Source organism: Perca flavescens, chromosome 5, assembly GCF_004354835.1.
Source record: "Perca flavescens isolate YP-PL-M2 chromosome 5, PFLA_1.0, whole genome shotgun sequence".
NCBI classification, from domain to species: domain Eukaryota; kingdom Metazoa; phylum Chordata; class Actinopteri; order Perciformes; family Percidae; genus Perca; species Perca flavescens.
The window spans coordinates 23,593,613-23,615,628 of NC_041335.1; the positions used below are offsets into that span (position 1 = coordinate 23,593,613).

Sequence of the window (22,016 nt, forward strand, 5' to 3'; positions counted from 1 at the left end):
ATTTAAGCAGTTTAAAACTGTGTTAAGACTGATATTAGTATTGCATCAAAAAACTGGCTCCACTTTTGCCCCCGACAGGGAACTGCGCCTTGACTGTATTATCAGTTTCCATGCAGCTTCCTCTTTTGTGCAAAATTAGCTCACTGATATTACTGCTGTTTCTCACACAGAAAAAATACATATGAACACTACCCATGGTTTATTATCTTCAGTGCAGCCAAGATACTGTATGCGTGCAGCGTATAGGCAGTCACAGAAAGAGCCCACAGATGTGTGAAACCCCAATTTACCTCCACAAAAAAGAAACCGTAACAACACAATATATAACTCAACAACCCCTACATTGTATGTGTTTTAGGGTGTGAACACGTGCTTTAATTTGATAGATAACACACACACACACACACACACACACACACACACACACACACACACACACACACACACACACACACACACACACACACACACACACACACACACACACACACACACACACACACACACACACACACACACACACACACACACACACACACACAATGCAGTTGGTTAAGTAAAGCAGTATTGCAATCAGCCAGGAAAATCCTGCCAATGCCTTTCCATTCTGATCACGCACACGTTCTATCATCAACTGACTTACCTCACACACATGGTTAGGGCTGCAGCTGGCTGAGGAGATGAGGGCTGCTAAATATAAAACGCTACAAGCACATATATATATACACACACTCGACACACACAGGCATTGAACGTCTTTTTCATTGACCTGTGTTTGAGCCAAAATACACACTTTCACACACCCTGAAGAGACCGAACTCTGCTGTCTCATACTGTAGATGGCGGCAGCTAAGACAGCAGTCAACTTAGCCACTCTGATTACTGGTTTGGGGATCTTGGGGGACTGGGTGTGCAAGCACATGCATCCTTGCAGCTGGCCCCATCTGGAAATATTGCAGGGTTTTATGCCGTGAGGTCTCATGTGGGGAGCCAAGCATGCATATAAGAAGAAGAAAAAAAGACATCCTGCTGTGCTGTGATGAGCTGTCAAGCAAGGACAGTGGAGGGCAAGGTGATCTTTCTTGAAACTTGAAAAAAACAAGTTACCCAAACAAATGTATTTTAAATGTGACAATTTCACATTTTCTGATTGTTGAGTTAATGTTGAAGTTCCAAGTAGAAAAGTTGACGGCTGAAGCAAACCCCAAACAAACAGGAAATAGTGTAGGAGGCATATCTACTCACCAAAAGAGTAAAAGAACACATGAATATTGCAGATTCTTTGAGATAATTGAGCCCAAAAATGCCACACTGGGCAAATGCTGTGCTTAATTAACGCATGAAAATTAGAGTATTATAAAGAATTGTGTGACAGTAATCAGCGAGGCACAGACAGATTTAATCTATTTTAACTCATACAAATTTCCTCAAACTTATTTAGGTTAAAGGGCAAACTATCTCTTATTCCATCTTAAAAGGTTATCAGTAAGAAATAAATGATGGAGTTTTAACAGCGACACTGCTATTCTGCATGCAAAGCATGAACAGACGTGATGCTCTGATGAGCGTTCATTAGTCTAAGCTGTGACCAGACTAGTAACATCACTCTTTGGCTTCTTTAGCTTATTTAACACCAAAGCCTGCTCAACATCACAGCACACTCTGTAGCTGCAGTTAAAAAACAAAAACAATCACTGAAGGCAAAGATGTGATGAAAACCATTAAAAAAACACAGTTTTGTAAGACAAAGCTAAATGTCATCACAGCTTTGGTCTTGTACTTTCATGTGGTAAACTGTACACCAAAAGGAGCTTCTTAGATGTAGCAAAATATCATTTATGAAAATAAAACAGAGAAAAGAGATGATTTGAAAAAGAAGGGGGGAACCCCTGTGACTAAAACAGCTGGAAACAGGAAATTACTTTTGTGTGTGTGTGTGTGTGTGTGTGTGTGTGTGTGTTTGTGTGTTTGTGTTAATGTAAAGTATGTACATGCATTTGTGTCACAGCCTGGCAAACTGACATTAACCAGCTCTTTAAAGGCTTCTGTGTGTTTCCATTGTATTGATGAACACAAACAGATCTACAGACTTGCACAGATATGAAACACAAGCTGAGGAATCTGCCAGCTGTTAAATGTTTCAGTGGTGTGCAGATTTCTCAGAAGAAGCCCAACAAACAATTGCAAGAACTGCAGAAACTCAATCTTGTGATACACAGTCCTATGCATGCATCTGCTGTTACCGGGGAATTGTAAGCCATTGATTATATGATACATACCTGCAGTTACATACATATGCTACAGCTAAAATAAATGCCAATGATAAGATACAAATAATTAAATGTTGTAAATATAGTACAAATGTATGGTTTTAGATTTACTTTGTAAGTAAATCAGTACTAAATCACAAATTGGTACACTGAAACATGATTATGTGTCTCCACATAGGAACCAACTTTGACTTAATTTCAATACTGAAAAATCTGAAGAAATACTGCAGCCACTTCAAGGGCAAAACATTGTTGCTGCACTGCAATATACAGGCTAAGACTGAAATCCATATAATACCAATAAAGCAAATATCATTTTGTTATAAAACACTTGATCAATTATTCCAAATACTAAGAATATGATAGCATGTGCAGCCAACTGCTAATGCTACTAATGTTACTACAAAAATAAATTTGAAGACAGACCGCAAATGTGGTTTTAACTATTGTAGCATATTTACAAATGGAATATTTACATGTATGCAACTTCCTCTCACCTTCCTGGGTAACCAATGGGCTGTTGAGCTTTTATAGACACCATTTATAAGTCATCACATCTCGTTTGGAGTGGCAGTAAAGACTACATGAGACTATGGAAATCATTGAATGTGTGGATTGTAGTGTGAATTTTAAAGTGTGGTGAATCATATATATATATATATATATATATATATATATATATATATATATATATATATATATATATATATATATGGGGTCACTTAGAAATTTCCATTCCACTCCATTACAGACAAAAGCTGACCAGCTGAGATCAGTTGCATTGTTTTTTTAATCAGGGTAGCAGTTTTCAGATTACATTATGTGCTTACATAATTGCAAGTGTTCCTGACTGTTGTAGAAAGAAGTGGCTGATCTTTAATGCAATATCTACATTGCCCATTATCAGCAACCATTCATCCAATGTTCCAAAGGCACATTCGGTTTACTAATCTGATATCATTTTAAAAGGCTAACTGTGAAAACTTTGGAGAACCCTTTTGCAATTATGTAAGCAAAAAATGTAATCTGAAAACTGCTGCCCTAAAAAAACAAAAAACAATGCAACTGATCTCAGCTGGTATTCTATCTGTAATGGAGTGGAATGGAAATTTCTAAGTCTTTAAGTGACCCCAAACTTTTGACCGGTAGTACACACACACACACACACACACACACACACACACACACACACACACACACACACACACACACACACACACACACACACACACACACACACACACACACACACACACACACACACACACACACACACACACACACACACACACACACACACACACACACACACACACACACTGCAAGACCACCGTTACAACCATAATGTTGTCAGCCAATACTTGGTTTAAAAAAAATATGTGTGTAAGCATGAGCAAATGTTTCTACCTTTGGAGGATCATAGAGCTCCAACTGGTACCTCTCTCCTCCTCCTCCTCCTCCTCCTCCTCCTCCTCCTCTTCCTCCTCCTCCTCCTCCTCCTCCTCCAACTTGAGCGTCCCTGATCCTCCTGACCAGCAGGTTGCAGCGTTGCCAGCGGGGCTGAGTGTCTGAGATAGTGTCATCAACCAGCAAGTACCTCAGTTGGCCCTCTTTACAGCAGCCGCTCACCTCTGACCTCCTCTGCCTCATGCTTCCGCTGCGTAACAAACGCAAACGACCCAGGAAGTGAGAGGCTACTCCGGCCACAGACATGTGTGAAGAGGCTGGGGGAGTGGGTTCAGAGTTCATACAGGAGGAAGAGGAGGAGGATGACACTCCCTCATTTGTGGAGGAAATCCCACCCACTCGGTTGCCATTATTTTGGGGATTGTTGTTGTTGTTGGTGGGGTTGCTAGGAGACAGGTCCTGGGATGAGGGGGGGCTGGGCCGTTTCTTGAGAAGCCGTCTTACTGTCTGCCGAATTTGGCTGACGGAGAAATGTGTGACCTCAGCGTGTGCAGAGTTGGAGGTTGAGGAGTCAGAGGAGTACAGTTCAGATACCTGACGACGATCCGTGACAGAGATCTCCTCGTTGCTACGGCTACGAATCAGCAGCGAGCCGCTGCCGATGCTACGAGTCGACCTTCTGAGCACCACCGGGTTTCCTGCCGCACATCCCAGCGGCTGCTCCTGTTCCCTACTCAGCACCACTGGCTCCACTTTTGGTGACACCACAGTAAACAGAGCAGCTCCTCCACTTGGCCGGCCCGCTTCCCGATAGTCCTGCACCCCAGACAAAGATGTGATCCGCAATCGACCAATCACAGCCTGTGATGGAGGGGTAGGAGCCACTGAAGTGGTGGAGGACGCACTACCGGTAGCGGTGGAGCATGTGTTCTGGCTGAGCGGAGTGCCATCTTTGTTGACCTCGCAGCAAAAGTGCTGCTGGAAGAGTTCAGTGAACTGCTTGGAGAAGGTCTCAGGTGGGAGCACGTCATGTTGTGGCCGCTCTCTGGCGAAGCTCGAGTAGTGTCCGGCCAGCTGCCGGGCTGTGGCGATGGCGTGCAGCTCACAGAATTCCCTCCAGCCTCTTGGGGGTGCTGCCACGCCTGGACATCCTCCTGCTGTTGTGGTGTTGGCTGGATGGATAGTGTTACCATTCATTGCAGTAACCAGACCGGGTGAGAATCACTGCTGCGAGAAAAAGAAGGTTGAAAAGAGACAGAAAAAGGAAGAGGAAAAGAAAAATGGATGGTTAGAGAGGAGGTGGGGGTCAAGGGGTTGATTTGGGGACAAGAGTGGAGGGATGGACGGTTTAGAAAGGATGAAGAAAAAAAGATAATTAAGAGACAAACAAAGGAGAGATATGGAAACGTGATTAGAGGCAAATCAAGATAATGTAGAGTTTTGTGCAAGAACTGGAGCACTAAAGATGGAACTGGCAAAACAGTCGGAGTATTATTTTTTTGGGGGCTTTTCCACCTTTAATTTTTGACAGGACAGCTAGGTGAGAAAGGGGAGAGAGAGGGGGAAGACATGCAGGAAATTGTCACAGGTCGGATTCGAACCCTGGATCTATCCGTGCTCCATCTTAAACAGCCCAAATTGGATTACATCGGCCTGGAAAGAATCTCTGGCAATCAACCAGTCATAGAGTATCTTAACAGATAAGGACGGGCGCAGTTCAGTCAAAGGACAATTTGTAACCATTCAATTGGTGGAAAAACAGTCAGTTGAATCAACAGCAAAAGCACTGTAAGTGCATAATTTAAGTATAGCTTTTGGAAAACCTAAAGTCTGGAAGTGAAGAGTGAAGAGTGGAGTAAATAAAATTGACTAAATCACTTCTAAATTGCACTAATATGGATGACAGAGACTGGACTATTTGAATTGAATGAAAACAGTAATTCGGTCAGACACTGAATGAGGCCCTGACTTGAGGAAGTACGGGTAACATTTCTCAATCAACCACACTGCCTGCTCAGCCATCTGTGTGTTTGTGTGTTTAGATGTTCTGTTTCAATGATCCTTCTGCTTTTCTGTTGCTTTTTCTACTTCATCATTCAGGCCAATTACATGGACTGTGATCGCTTGATTCCTCCCTTTCTCTGTATTTAAAGAGCAACAACTTTGATAATATAGCTAATAAATTGGCAAAAAAAAACTTGACCTGTGGGATTTGCTTATAATATGGACATACTGCCTCATTGGCCACACAAAAACATCAGTATTGTCAAAGCTCCATGTTGCCATCACCGTTCTTCACAGAAAGAAGTCAACAACATTCAACAGTCCTATTCTTCTACAGTGCATAATCTCTAAACTATCCACCATAGTTAACTAACTGCTACTATTGTAATCAGAAAGAAATAATGCAGTGGTTAAAGGGTTAACCAGAGAGCCTCACAGAACAGAAGAACAAAAAACAATGACCTTAATACATACTTAAATGAAGTTTCATCAACACGTTTTGGGAAATAACTTTGTCTGATTTGAAACTATAGCACGATAGGATTTTGCAGTTACTTTTGTCGCATGGGGTGGTAATGGTTGACAATTTCAGCAAAAGTGGATAGTAAATATCTCATCTCAGAACACTTATTGGCAGGAAAACAAAGATTTTTTGGGGGGGTATTTCCACCTTTAATGGATAGGAAAGCTATGAAAGAGAGAAAGAGAGACGTGCAGGAAATCGTCACAGGTCGGACTCGAAACCTGGACCTTCTGCGTCGAGGCATAAACCTCTGTATATGTGCGACCATTCTACCAACTGAGCTATCCTGACCACAAGTGATGTTTTAAAAGATCTCAACATGCATTTTATAACTGTACTTCATTTCTATTTGTTGCTTCCCACAAAAGATCAACAGTTGAATAAACTCACAGTAAAACCTCAGCTACAATAGTATTAAAAAGGATTTAACATTCTCAAACTACAAGCTAGGCATACATGTACATACCATCTTCCCCGAGTGCTGCACATAAGGCTCTATTCTCAATACAGGAAGTGTGAGTGAGTGAGTGAGTGAGTGAGTGAGTGAGTGAGTGAGTGAGTGAGTGAGTGAGTGTGTATGTGTGCGCATTTGGGTATGTGTTGGAAGGGGAGCTCACAGACTGTCCAACAGATCACAGAAAACCGCAAGAAATAAAAAAAATAAAAAAAAGGGGGGAGGGTCGTTGTGGTCCAGCCAAGCATGGAGCAACAGGTCTTGTTATCTCACAGCTAACATTAACATCTCTCTCCCTTTCTGGTCCTAAACGACGACATTCAGAGAAAAAGTTGTGAATTTTTGAGATTGTGTCACGCAACAAGCCTGCTAATTATTTCATTTGTATCATCAAACATACCGAGGGGACACGTGCGTCAGCGAGGGAGTAAAAACTTGGCACCGTGAAATATTGCGTCACTAAAGTTCCTGGATACGTCCGGTCACAACAACTAATTCCCTTCCTGCACTTTTCAGAGCATGCTCAGTGCATGGCCCCTTGTGCCCCTCCAGCTGGCCCCCCCCCCTAGAAGCCTGTTTCTATCTGCCTGGCCAGCCCAGCGATGACTCAGCACTGACTGACTGAAGAACATCACACACACACACACACACACACACACACACACACACACACACACACACACACACACACACACACACACACACACACACACACACACACACACACACACACACACACACACACACACACACACACACACACACACACGCTTCCTTTCGCTGTATCCCTCTGGGGGGCTCGGCTGTCTCTTTTCCCATGGTTTTTCCTTTCTTTTTATCCTCTCTGTCCTCTGGTATGAGGATCTCCAGATGTGTTTGGATTCATGCTTCCTTTACTCTCACCTTGACTCAGGGCCTCACAGGACCATGTTCAAGTTGTGAAGGAAAACAAAAAGGCTAATACAACTGTGTCTCCTTTCTCTGTTATTAGCCAGGAACTCTAACCTCAACTTAGTGCTTTGTTATCGTATTATTGTTTTGTTAGACAGCGTTCAGCAGGAGGTGACAGAAGAAAATAGGCCAATTCAAACACACTAAGTTGCAAGTAGAAAAGATTCCTGCACAATAGTGTCAAAGTCCTGCATTCCCTCCTTTCTTTCTTCCTCACCTTACTAATCACTCCCTCCTCCTTTAGAGAGATATAGCACAATCTCTTTATCGGAACCTCTAACTTGGGTCTACCAAATGGGAACAATTAGTCGATTAACTGATTATTCAATCAACAGATAATTAATCAGCAAATACTTTTTCAAAAAATGAGCAAAAAGCAAAGAAAAACCCAAACAAACATTCTCAACTTCTAGCTTTTAAAATGTGAGAATTTGCAGATTTACTTTTTACTTTCAGTGTAAATTGAATATCTTCATGTTGGTCAGAAAAATCAAGCAACTTGAAGTTTGTTGCCGCTTTGGCTTCTAGGAATCGGTGATATCCCTTTTTCACAAATTTCTAACAATTATTAAAGAAAGGTATTGCCCTGACACACTGTGGATGTTAGGAAGGTTGTCTCAACTGCAGCTTTATAATGTAAGTTAAGACGATGATCCAAATTGTTTAAAGAGTCAATTTTAGGACCCAGAAGGGTTAAGAAATGTGAATATCAGCACTATGTGTTGCACAGCTCTTACCCTCCCTCATAACTTTGTTTCTCCTGACACCAGCAGTGTTTTTACTGGGGACAGTAAGCTTTAGCTTCTTCTTTTTTACAGATTTTAATCAAGCAGGAAGGAAACAGGATGTGTGAAAGACACATGTGAATTGATTATAACTAGAGTGATTAACACCATGACTCGTGTCAGCTCGCTGAGCTGATTTTTAACACAACTTTGGATCAACCTCTGGACACATTGGGGTATGAACATGTGATGCAGTGGTATGTCATCCCCACTGAATGCCAAAAATGGAAGGGTTAGCAGTATGCCTGTGGTGGCCAGTAAGCAGTATCCTGGCTATGGCCTATTAGGAGCGTAGAGAATTATCAGTGCTGCTGGTGGAAGCCTTGTTGCAGGGAGGTCCTATTTATATCTCAAGAGCTTGGTATCAGCTCTCACACACCACACAGTGCTCCCTGTTGTCCCCAGTTAGGAGCAGCTCTTGTTTGATGCAATAGACGCACACACACACACACACACACACACACACACACACACACACACACACACACACACACACACACACACACACACACACACACACACACACACACACACACACACACACACACACACACACACACACACACACACACACACGTATTGATAATCAGCAAATCAATTGATTGCAGAAACAAATATTAGCATTAGCCTGAATTCACTCTCGCTAAGAATGTTGGGAGGTTGTTTCTTCTGTAACTTCAAAATGAAAGTTTACACTGTTGTCCTAATTGGTTAAAGAATCGTGGAATGTTGGAAATATGTTAGTCCTGAAGTTTGACTTCAAAGCAACATGAAGACGTCAGATTGAGCTCAGGGTGTTATTTTCCCTCTTTTATAGACCAAAAGATGAATTGATTAACCAAGAAAAATTATTGTCAGATCAATCAGCATTAAAATTATTGTTACTTGCTGCCCTACTGGGATCCTTTAGCCCCACCCCTGCACTGTGTTCAAATGTGGATTTTCTGACTACAACTAGCATGAAGCCAGCGAGCAGCAGCCCAAACCTCAAGTCTTAAAAGCTTCCCTTGCAGAAAACTACCTCCATGTTTTTATAGTCATACTTCATGCTAAAAATCTTCTTTTTCTAACACATGTTGTGTGTGAGTGTGAGTGTGTGTGTGACTAACTCGTCTGATAATGTGTGTACAGATTCTTTGGTTTCCTTTATTATTATTTTTTGTGTATAAATTAAATTCTTGCTTTAAAAAGACACATGATTTGGTGTTTGGTTGTTCAAAAATAGGATGTGCTCCTAATTGTCATACTCATTATTTAAGATGCAATTTACAGCAAGCCACATCCGCCTGACCTTTATGTAGCCCTGGCCTTATTAGAAATCAGCCGGATCCAATCTATTGCTTACAACTCAATTAGTCTGCATGGCATCAAGGCTCTCTGAGACATCAAACACTCCAGTTTTTACGGGAAAACTGGAGTGGAAAAAAAATTGGAAAAGAAAATGCGGCAACATGTGCATCACAAGGGCAGGGATGAAAAGCAGATTTAGTTACCACCTTTGAATTTTCATTCTCTAAATCACTGAATGAATCACAGATCTAGGGATACATTTACAAAGCAGGGAGAGAGTGAGTGTATGACAGTAGGAGTTAGGGGCTTATTTTAAGAAGAGAGAGAGAGAGCGAGAGAGAGAGAGAGAGAGAGAGAACGAAAGAAAGAAAGAAAGAAAGAAAGAAAAAAAGACAGAGAGAGAGAGAGACAGACAGACAGACAGACAGAGAGAGACAGAGAGAGAGGAGGACGCTGTAAGGAGTCAAACATGAAAAGGAAGAGGAGACAGAGAAACAAGGGTCACATGAATAGCCAGAAAGAGAGAGGAGGGGATAATGAGAAGGCAGGCAGGAAGTGAGAAAAACAGAGCAGGAGAAAGGTGAGAGGAGATAGCGCCAGGTCCAGGTGGCAAAGCCAAAGAGGAACAGAGACCAAAGGATCTCTGCTCTGCCCGGGCAGCAATCACAGCAACAGGAAGCCCTGCCCTGGCAAGCAGCGACCGGTGCGCGCGCACACGCACACGCACACACAATTTTAAATCTAAATCTCACTCTCGGTTACTGTTTAACGAACTAAAGAACAGAGATCTTTGTTTACTGAATGTTTGAAGGCAAACAGTTTATGTTGACATATAAAATTATAAACTTCTATAAACTTCTACTTATAACACTTATTTTGTTGCAATTGTATGTTCTTGAAATGAATAATAAAATATTGTTCAGTATTTTGTCATATCATTAAGAATATCATTATCACAGATAACCCTGAAATATTGTGATATTATTTTAGGGCCATATTGCCCAATCCTAATTGAGGTCACAATTATCTATCACAATTATTAATTCATCTTCTGTTACAAAATAACTTTACTGCACTGGTTTTATTTTTACTTACAATGAAAAGGTAGAGCATTAAAACCCTGCTTAAATCATGTTTAATTAACAGTGGAAGCTAAAACCATGATTGTGGTGACTATTATAAAATGTATGCAGCTCTATTCCATCCCTGCCTTACAGGAACATTGAACACATACAAAATGTCAACAAAATACGAGAGGGACATCCATGCAAACCCACAAGTAACTATTGTGAAAGTATCAGAAGAAAAAAGACAGGGATTCCCACCAAAACAGTTCAATATTGTTATGACAGGCAAAACCTGTTCCACTGTTAGCCAACACACCATTTAACGTGAACCTTTTTTCCATCCCTTTCATTTCATGTTTTATACTTTAGTGCAACAAGCTGCTATGTATCAACCTGGCGGCAGCTCCATGCAGCCCGATTGATCAGAAGCATAAAAATAGAAGGCTTACATGAAAAAGTTCTGCAGTTGCAGTCTCAGTGTTCCTGTTTGTGTGAAATGAGATGTGAAAGAGCTTTGATAATGAACAGAGCAGAAAGCGAGACACGCACAGCTTACATAATTGAAGAACATATTGTAACGGAGGAAGTAGCGCTAAAACATGAGATAACCCTCTGCCTTAACTACCCACAGCCTGAGGAAAGCATCAGCTGATTCAGGGAGAAACAAACCTGCAGCCTACAAACATAAACCATTAGCAAGGGATACAATGTCTGTTCTTTGCATACAGTGGGTATAACAAAGACAAGGACATGTTTATTTGTGTACAGCCTGTCTTCAAATACTTGGTATTCTTGCATTTAATGAGCAAGAAATATTTTGTGCAACACCTCATGTAAAAAGAAAAAATATTGATATGCCCACACTAAATAAGCATAGCTACGGGGCGATAAAAACCTTTAGTCCTCAACGTTTGGCATTTACTGTTGCTGACACTCTTATCCAGAGGCATTGGGATACATATACATTTTTCTAAATCACAATCACATTACACTAAAGATATATATATATATATATATGTATACACGTATACACACACACACACACACACACACACACACACACACACACACACACACACACACACACACACACACACACACATATATATATACATACATACATACATATATACATATATACATATCTTTTTTTACCTGTTTGCATCTGGGAAATACAAATATTTTTTATAATAAAGAAAAGAAAAGGCAGTAACAGCTGTGAACTAGCAAAACTTTTTCTTTTGTATTGCATATGTGTAGGCAAAATAATACTGGGTACATAGGGTTTTTGTTTTGGTTAGAGTATTCTCTGGCTCTGCTTTCCAACAACAATGCAGGCTCCAAACCAACACAATGCTGCTATTCTTGAGACGCACAGAAATAAAGGCTGGTCGCTTTCTGGTCATTTCCTGTGGCCTGGGAACGGAGAGAGGGAGGCAGGCTGGGAAAGGAGCAAAACTAAAAGGCTGGATCTGTGATAAGAAAGGGATTCTCACTAGCAAGGATCAAAAGGAGGAAATGAACTGTATGCTACGGTATCAAGACCACTTTCCACATCACTACTGCAATGGAAAACAAATCTGGGGTTTACCTTAAAAGAAAAAAGTATTATGAATATGTGTCCAGTTAGTACAACAAGCATCCTTCCAGCTATCTGGAATCCTACCAATAACTAATACAAAATGGCTCTGCACAGTCTGCAGCCTATCATTAGACTGCAAAGACAGACCCTGGCATGTCAAGGAAACACTAAAATATAGGGCTCCCAGAGACATAATGACAGGCAAAAAAAAAAAGGAAAAGAGAGAAGTAAAGTTCTGGCTTTGGCTGCAACGATAGATGTGATGTGTGAGGGGAGACTAAGGGAATGAGGTCAATAGTGACCGTCAGGCATCACAAGCAACCTGTCATTTAATGTCCTTTTCCTTCCTGGGTTTTGTCCATTCATTACGCCCTGCGACCATTTCTAAAAACTGATGTTTAGTGCTGAGCAAAATTCATGATTAATGATTATATTCATTGTAGATTAGTCTGCGGATTACTTTCTCCATTCATCGGTTCATTCTTTGCTCTGTCGTCAAATAGAGAAAAATATCCATCACAATTTTCAGAGAGCAAGGGGATTTCTTCAAATGTGTCACTTTGAACAATAGTCCAAAACCCAAAGCTATTACCGTACATACAATTTTAAAGGCACTGAGCAAACAGGGATGAGGAACAACTGGATATAATCTCATCTCATTCTTCTGAAATGCATGTTTGATGCTTTCATATGTCAATACTTTCCCTAACATTAGGTTGGAGACCTAATTTACCGACTGAAGAAAATGACAACACCCAAACTAGCAGTTAGCCCGACCGGTGGGGAGATTTTGCTGTTCGCAACGCTAGATTTGGATTATCAAAGACACTAGCAAAGCCCCGTTTAGCTTGAAGCATTTTAACCCTGTTTAAGCCAGCTACTAGCTAACAGTAGGATAACGTTACCTGAAGTGAAATGTGAACTAGCGCCACGTGCGGTGATGCTTTGGTTGCCTGTAACGTCAATTCTGGAGCACCAGAGGGCAGCGCAGTCATTTAAGTAGTAATGAAATGAGGCACCGGAATCTGCTTGCCATTCGGACCAGTAGATACAGGTTTTATCTAGTCTCGCATTGCAAGACCTTCCTCCACAGCGCTGCGGAGGAGGGTCTGGCGAGTCCACACAACATTCCTGGATAGGAGAAAAATGTGCTCTGGTTTAAGGACAGACCGATTACCGTCCCCGATCATCGATACCGTCGTCGATATAGACTAGGTTGTACCCAGCCCTACTTCTGCTGTGTAATTACACAAACCTGAATCTGAATATTGTTTGAAATAGGCTAGGACTTTGACTCCGAACTTCGTTATTCGAATATTTAAAAAAAAAAAAAGTGATATTCGAACGAATATTAGGCAGCCCTTAATATTCGAACCTGTTATGGGCATTATTTTTTGTAAATGTGTTTGCTTGTAAACGTGTTTTCAATTCAGATTCCGAGGCTTTTTCACGCATTTCAAAATGTAAGTACACTTTGGGTGACACACATCTGTCGGCCGTGGCTTGGTTGGCGTGGCATTCCCCCCTAATTCTCAAAGAAGGCCGGCTTGCCGAGGGCCAGGCCAGCTCAGCGGCGTCTTTCTTCCGTTGCGTGCCGCTGTCTCTCCTACCTACACCGGCCCCGTACCCTGTCCCTTCTCCCCTTCCTACCTGCCTGCTCAGTGCTGCTGCACATAAGGAGAGAGCACAGAGGGGAGGGCGGGGCTGCTCCTCAGTCACACAACAGAAGAGAGAGGGGACTGTTTTGGGGCCACATAAAGTCGCTGTCTTTTCTACAGAAAGTCGCCAGATTTGTCGCCAGTCGCTTTTGTGAAAAAAAAGTCACTAAAGGGGTCTGAAAAAAGTCGCTAAGTTGGCAACACTGCCCACACACACACACACACACACACACACACACACACACACACACACACACACACACACACACACACACACACACACACACACACACACACACACACACACACACACACACACACACGCCGGCTTGACGCACACACCAGCACACAAGTATAAACATCAGACCACTTACGTAGGCTACGGTGAAAGCTCCGAAACTTCCTGTCGAAAGCATAGTGTTTGTGTTTAATCCAGGGTCTGGACTTTTAATAATAAAAAATTAAAAACTTAAGTTTGATACCAATATAGGTCTTACTGAAGGCATTTAATGGTCAAAATAGTATTAATAAATATTCAAATATATTCAAATATTAATATTAATAAACAAACGAACTTCGAATATGATTTTTGGGCAAAAGTCAAAGCCCTAAAATAGGCATGCTTCCTTATGATCCCGCAGGGGAGTGCACTGCACAAATCTTATTGTTCAATATATTGTGCACCCTGTTCAAATAAAATAAAAAATGGATAGATGCACAGAAACCTTTTCCTGCACACTAATTTTGAGCCCTGGCAAAATAAACGCCGCGCATATTACAGAACATTAAATACTCATACTCTGTATAACTAAACAGTTGAAGCGTGTTTCTCAGCTACAAAGCCACCAAAAGCTGACCGAAACTTCTTACTGGAACTCTTAAACACAGGCTTAGTTTCTGAAAAGCTGAAAACAACAATCCATTATTCACAACTCGGTTGAGACAAATCAACTCAGTACAGCCAATCCAAGCATTTGAGACTCAAATGCTCCAGCCCGAGAGAGAACGACAGAAATCTCTGGTTGAAATCCACGAGCACTTTATGAATGAGTCATCTATACTCGAGACGATTTCTGATTCATTTTGAGTTATGAAGACGCATGATAGTAGTTAAGATGTAAGCCACTATATATGATGTAGGTGTGTATGTTGGGGGAGGTTGTTTGGGGGGTTGGGTGTGAGGTAACTGATGATCGGCTGTGAATCATCTGCCGGCATCTGACTTCCTGGAAGGCTAATTCAGGCATTCTAACTTTTTCCACATTGGGACTCATGAATCGAGTTTCATTGTTCCCACTTTCTAACACACAAAACATCACCCAACAATCCTGTTTTGGGATTTATCTCTGTAGTGATAGCAAACATTGTGCTTGTGTTTGAAATAAAACTTGCAAATGATGCAAATTGTGCATTTTGCATGACAATGTGCTGCTACTTTCACTTCAGCTTAGACATGACACACAAAGAGGAACAAACATACAAAGGGCTATTTGATATGTGCCTGTATTTAGGGCTGCAACTAACAATTATTATCGATCAATCTGCTTTGACTGTTTTCTCAATTAACTGATAAATTGCGGTCTATGAAATTATTTTTTTTTTAAATGTGACAAAATTGTTTCTCAGAGGCCACAGGGCTGTCTTCAGTTAGCTTATGTCTTGTTATGTTACTTTTGACCAAAAAAATCCCCAATAGATCCTCACATTTGAGAAGCTGAAAGAATATTTGGAAATTTCTCATGATAAAAAGCAAAACTTCCAGGTGGGTTTCTTTTCTTAAGTTTGACAAAAGCCAAACTCCTTGACTCCATCCTATGTCCTAACTGTGTACACACACACACACACACACACACACACACACACACACACACACACACACACACAAATGTATTGCAACTGCAGAGTCTTAAAGTACACATGTTTTTAAACAATATCCTCATTCTGCTGCAGCAAATCGGGCCTATAATCAACATTCTCAACAAGCATTGGGGTAAACACATGCAAATACACACACAGTCTCTAATTATTGCTGCTTTGGAAAAAACACACAGGCACACATGTGCCCCCCCCCCCCCCCCAAATGCTTTAACAAACGTGTGCACACACACATGCAACAACTTAACCCTACTACCGCATGCCTTGTGTGTGTGTGTTTGTGGTCCACATTTAAATCTGAGATTTTTTAGCTTAGCTGTTTGGGTGGCCAAGGGCTGTGTGAGTCAAATTACACATAAACTGCTAGAAAACCTGTGTGCCACATTGTAGAAGGTCCTTATTGACACCAGAAAAGTGCTTTTCTTTTTCTTCCATTTTCTGCCTTAACCCGCCTCTTCCGTCTTTCTCCGTCATACTTCTTTAGCAGATTCCTACTTCTGTCTGTCTGCCAATTTATTTCCCACTTTCTCCTTTCCCTCCTCTCCTCTCCCCACAGGGCCGCTGTGGGTCAGACCTTTCTCGTGATCTCATCAGTGGACTTCTTAGAACCCCTGAGGGAAGCAGAAGAGCTGGCATCCAATATCATCTCAGTTAAAGACATTGAACCATGACATGTCAGGTCCACGGCTGATAGCCGACTGCAGAGTCCACTAGTTTTTGCATTCCTTCTACGTCTGCAACAACACATACTGTATATAAAAGCATGTACATCAAATGTGCACAACGCGTCAAAAATTTCCAGTTTCAATAAAGCCACAGTCTTTTCTTTCAAGGAAAGATGTCTCAGACAGCAACTGAAACAATTTTTTTGTTGTGGTGCATAAAATCCCCAACTAAGTACCAGTAATCATGTCATGTTGCAGAAAATCTCATTATAATCATGCTGAACAATCGTCATCCCCCTCTTTAGGGAGAGTCCGAGATTATTCGGTGCTGAAAATGTAAAGTGGGAATTTCTATTCACATGGTCATCAAGCCTGAAACTCATTAAAATGACTTGTCAATATTGTGTGTGTCATCACATTTTTAGGTTTCCCTGCATTAGCGTTGAGTTGAGGTTGTGCATGGGGCCAGAACAGAACTTCTCTTGTCCATACCACACTGAGCAAAAGAGAAGTGAGGACAACACCGAAATACCCAATTGTCAGAAACCAAGGAAGTCTGTAGGGAAGTAAACACTTTTCTAAAATTCATCAGAAACAATTTGTGACTGTAGACAACAATTACAGTAGAGATCTGGAACTGCACGGAACCTTTAAATTATAGTCCACCTTTTGTCTGGGGTTGACAGAGTTAAACTGTCTGCCATGGAAAATATTGTGTACAGTACAGTTCAGCCGGCGTTACTTCCCCACCCTAGAGGCATGTTTTTCTGCCTTTTGTGCTTCAGTGACTCAAGGTTTGATAACTGTCACAGTTTGTTGACTGAATCAAGAAAGCATGCAGACCTCCGTAGGTTGCTGGGATTACCGCAGAAGGGTAAACATGTACCTTGCAAATGTGTTTGCATATGTATTAGATGATATACATTTTTAAAGAGGACCTGGCAATATAACATAGCTGGTAAACTGATGATAATAATATATATTTGTCATACCGTTATACCATGGTAGCTATCCCTTTAATATCTCCCGGTGTATTTAGGCCATTTTTATTTAGGTAATATTGGACCTTGATTTAACAGGTACTTAAATTGCTGGATTAGCCATAACAAAGACATTCCTGATTAGTTTATCAATTGACTTTTCGATTTTTTTTTTTACAATTGAACAATGCGTATGGCCCAACAAAGTCTAGTACTGGCTGCCAAGTATATTTTGACACTTTTTAACAATAGCAGTGGTTCAGGAATTCATTTTGGCCTCATTCAGTTCGCTCCAAATTCCCAAATCCTATCCCAAGGAACAGCATATGTATACTGTACAATAACACCACTCATTCAAAGAAGGCAGCCAGATGTGACAGTCAAATAAACAGTAAAACATTATGTGAACGCCAGCACAACTTCCTGTGTTACAAAACCAGAGCTCATCCAACAGTTAGCCATGTTAGTCAGCTACTATTGAATTTATTTTAATATTAATTCATAACTATTCAATTCTCTGGTTCTCTGAGTTCAACTACATCAATGTACTTGTAGAGTAAAAAGTACAATATATCTCTCTGAAATGTTGTGGCGTAAACTGAAAATACTATAAGTATATAAGTAAGTAAGTATCCATTTCCTGACGCTCCGACTAACTGTAATTACAGTATAATAACTATTTTGGTCAGAACATTTTGGGAACCACCCCAACTTCACACCTGTTGCCTCAGAATGTACACAAACCTGTATTTATCCACGCGCACGCACACACACACACACACACACACACACTGAATAGGAGTGAATTCCATCTAAAACACACATCAAAATTACTGTTTTGATTTACAGTTATACAACACTGCATTGTGAAACCAAGTGGCTGCTCCCCACTTGTTCCTCTTCTCCATCCTGCAGTCATGAGGGGTGACCACCTGAGCACGCGCACTCTCACGCTGAAGACACAATACAACAATGAAGTTCACATGTATTGTGTTGGCTATTAATGGGGAAACTGTGGACAGCAATGTGACTTTTTTTTAAAGGTTTTTGCCTATTAACATGTTAACACAAATAAGTCACAATAGGTTGCATATTTTGACATCACCATGGAGACGACGGCTGATAGACTTGCGCTAAATAATATCGAAATGTCTTACTAATAACCTATGCACACTTCCAATACCAAGTTACAAAAAATCACTGTGTAGCTACGTGGGAGAAGTCAGAGAGCCACAGAACTTCAGCCTCGATACACAGAGGTCATCAACCTCTCCCAGTGTCCCAGCAAATGTAAATAAACATGAACACTAAATCAAGACTAAAACCCAGGAAACATACATGCAAAACGAAAACACTAACAGAACATCATTTACACACTTAGACTAGGACAGGAACCGTTAATAACATAGTCCCATGATCCTTTGCACTGCAGTGCAGACACATCGGCATCCTGCCGGCCGTTACTATATATTTCGTGCCAACTATCCCTGTTGATGCGAGTGACGCCAAGCAGCTCAAAGACAGAAAATCCTGCTCGGCGGTTAGCAGGACTCTATTTTTAATAGAAAACTTTACTTTTTTGCCAAAAAAAAAAAAAAAAAAAGTCTGCGCCAAGCACCGCCGGTCCCGACCCGAAGAGAGGCAGAGCCCTTTAAATTTCACACAAGCACATTTTTCCGAAAATTATTAGTGAAGAAAAAGATGGAAATTTGGACGGAAGCTATAAAGTTCCACATTACTAGTGAGGTTCGCCATTTTTGGGATTATCCACCATGCGGTTAATAAAGACTTGAGCGATGGTAAAAAGCATTTTAAGAAGAGAAGGTAATACAGCCTGACAGTTCCCACAACATACTCACGTTCTCCGTTATCTCGGATGGGCACCCACCGCAGCACGACGACTAACCAACAAGTTGGACTTCGCATAACGGAAATGTGTTGAGAAGCATCTAAAGTATCACAAAACGACTTCGGTGAGGAGCAACAGGAAACTGGACATCAGAGGAAAAGCTACATGTTGAAAAGTCTGTCGCTTTCTCTATCATTGTGAGTTCACGCGACGGTTCCTCCGAAACATACCAAAAAAAAGAGGAAAAAAAACTTTCAGCCACGAACTTGACGCGGAAAAAGTGGCGACTTCTCATTTCCGCTGTCAAAAAAATGCGCCGCGGTCCAGCTGTGTCAAGCTCAAGTCGTAGGAAACTCATGACAACGCTTCCGACTTTTTCTTTTCAAAATAAAAGAAGAATTCCTGCTCGCACTAAAACGCAACAAGCACCGGTAACCAATGCCGGATTAACCCACTAGGGGGCCCCCTTTGCACAAACGACCTCTAGAACCTTAATTTACACTGAAGGAGGAAGTATTTAGATCTTTTACTTAATTAAAGGTAGCAATACCACAATTTAAAAATAATCTGTTAAAAGTAAAAATCCTGCATTACATATACTATATACCAAGTAGGCTCCTCATTATGCAGAATGGCCCAATTCAGAATGATATACTATCATGTCACTTGATTATACTGATGCATTGGTAAGCATCACTAATGTTACAGCTGGTAAAGTGGACCTTATTTTTTTTTATTTATTTTGTATATACTACCTGTATCCATAATAAGACATAATGTATTAGTTGATTTATATATTTCTTATTAAGTATCTGAATTTGCAAAGTAACTAGTAACTAAAGTTGTTAAATATAAGAAGTACAATATTGGCTTCCAAAATGTAGTGGAGTAAAAGTATAAAATAGTACAGACCATTTATAAATGTTGCATTTTACTTGGAAAAGTAAAAGTAACTTATATTAATATTATACAGAAAGTAGTTTCTATTGTTTTGTCCAACCCATTTGCGTAGGGTCGATTAGATAATAACCTCTCTTTATAATGCAATACATTACAACAGCAACACATCTACATCCTCCAAAATGATTGTGAGACACTTTTCATCTCTTTTTGAGTGCTTGGTTGGTATTTGATCATGAACTTTTCTGTTGAAATTACCAGACAGGAAGTGGCTTCCCTGTGAAGTTTCGTGCTGTCTGCAGTCAGTAGGCTACTCTCTGGTCAATAGTACACTATGTGCATAAAACTGGCCAGACTATCAATAGTTTAGATGTACATTTGGTTTGTTAACTATAATGTATGTCTCTGCTTTAACACGGTGTCATATCCTACTTAATACTTTTCACAATACTCCTTAAACTGATGGAGCATAACAGAGCTAACGCAGATTGGAAGAGCATTATTATCGACTTAAGCTGAGGTAGTGCGACACTTTTTGCTGCTAGTGCAACTAAATACACCACACGAGCCTGCAAAGAAAAGTAAAGAGTCACCTTTATCTTCTGTATTTATGCCTTTAAATTGCTTACGTCAGTGAAAATTAAAACACATATAGTCTATCTATTAGAAAATGTATATTTTTTCTTCTCTGGAGACTCAAGAGTCCGCTGGTTTCTGTCACCAGACGGTTATTTTCACTTGTTCCCCAGGTGTAAAGCAGTCTGAAATTGTTGCACGGCGCCACTTGGTGAGCTTTAGGCTGAATAGCACCAAGAATGTGTGTGGTGCGGGGGGGGGGCAGGGGGAGCACTGCCCCCCCCTGGTAGCCGAAACGGGTAATTGCATTATTGCAAAATGAGTGGAATAATTACTTCTGACATAACCAGATATTTTATAAATACTTTAAAAATGCCATGTATATACATTTACTGTCAGCTTACTAATTGTATGCGCGTTTTGTGTAGATTTGGACTTTTATACGTTTTATTCGACTTTGTTTAAACGGCGAAGTTCACCTCGTTCACCTGTTTGGAGCTGACTGGTGAATGGGACGCTTGTATAGGCCTTGCTGGATACACCGTGACTCTGTTTGTGGATCTACTGATCGCTGTGGATTACTTTTTTTCATGTCATTGGATTACGGCAAAATACTGATCTTTTTTCTTAATGTGTCTTAACGTTTTATGGTGCGATTGCGCTTGGTTTCTGCGTTTGGAGAGGCATCTCAACAGACTGGAGGTCCAACACTGATTGTTCACTGTTAACCTACATGTTAGTTGAATTTAAGTGTCGGGGCATTCTGCCACCGTCTGTCTATTGTGCTCCAACACAGCCGTGCCCACGGGCCTCAGTTTGGTTTGAAATGTGCTGCGGACAGAGACGCATTCGGATGTACATTTCCAGAAGTGCTGGGTACAATGACGCATACGTTTTTTTCTCTTTCGCGCAGGTCAGGTTTAATGTACGTAAACAATGATCAATGATTACCAAATTTCAGTCTAATATTGGTCCTCATAACCACGGAAAACTGTCAAAAAATAGAACCCAAAGTCCAGTTATTATGGACGTTATCTGACATTTAGCGTCACGTTTTCAGCAGGGCTGCGGAGCAGCTGTTGGTTGACTCCCCACGGTTCTCATGGGCACATTTCTGGTTAGATTTTTTGACAGTTTTCAGTGGTTATGAGGAGCAATGTGAGAGAAATTTGGTAATCAT

The 22,016-nt window shown here is 40.9% G+C and overlaps 1 protein-coding gene across 1 annotated transcript in view; it reads right to left on the bottom strand.

Moving 5' to 3' along the window:
- Positions 1-19,673, bottom strand: part of sh2b3 (SH2B adaptor protein 3) — a 55,462-nt gene extending 35,789 nt beyond the window's left edge. The window contains exons 1-3 of the mRNA XM_028579152.1: positions 19,371-19,673; positions 3,768-4,901; positions 3,678-3,725 (exon numbers count right to left, since the gene is read on the bottom strand). Coding sequence (XP_028434953.1) covers positions 3,678-3,725; positions 3,768-4,874 — 1,155 coding nt within the window. The 5' untranslated portion in view covers positions 4,875-4,901; positions 19,371-19,673. The remainder of the gene's footprint in view (positions 1-3,677; positions 3,726-3,767; positions 4,902-19,370) is intronic.
- Between the last annotated feature and the right edge of the window lie 2,343 nt (positions 19,674-22,016).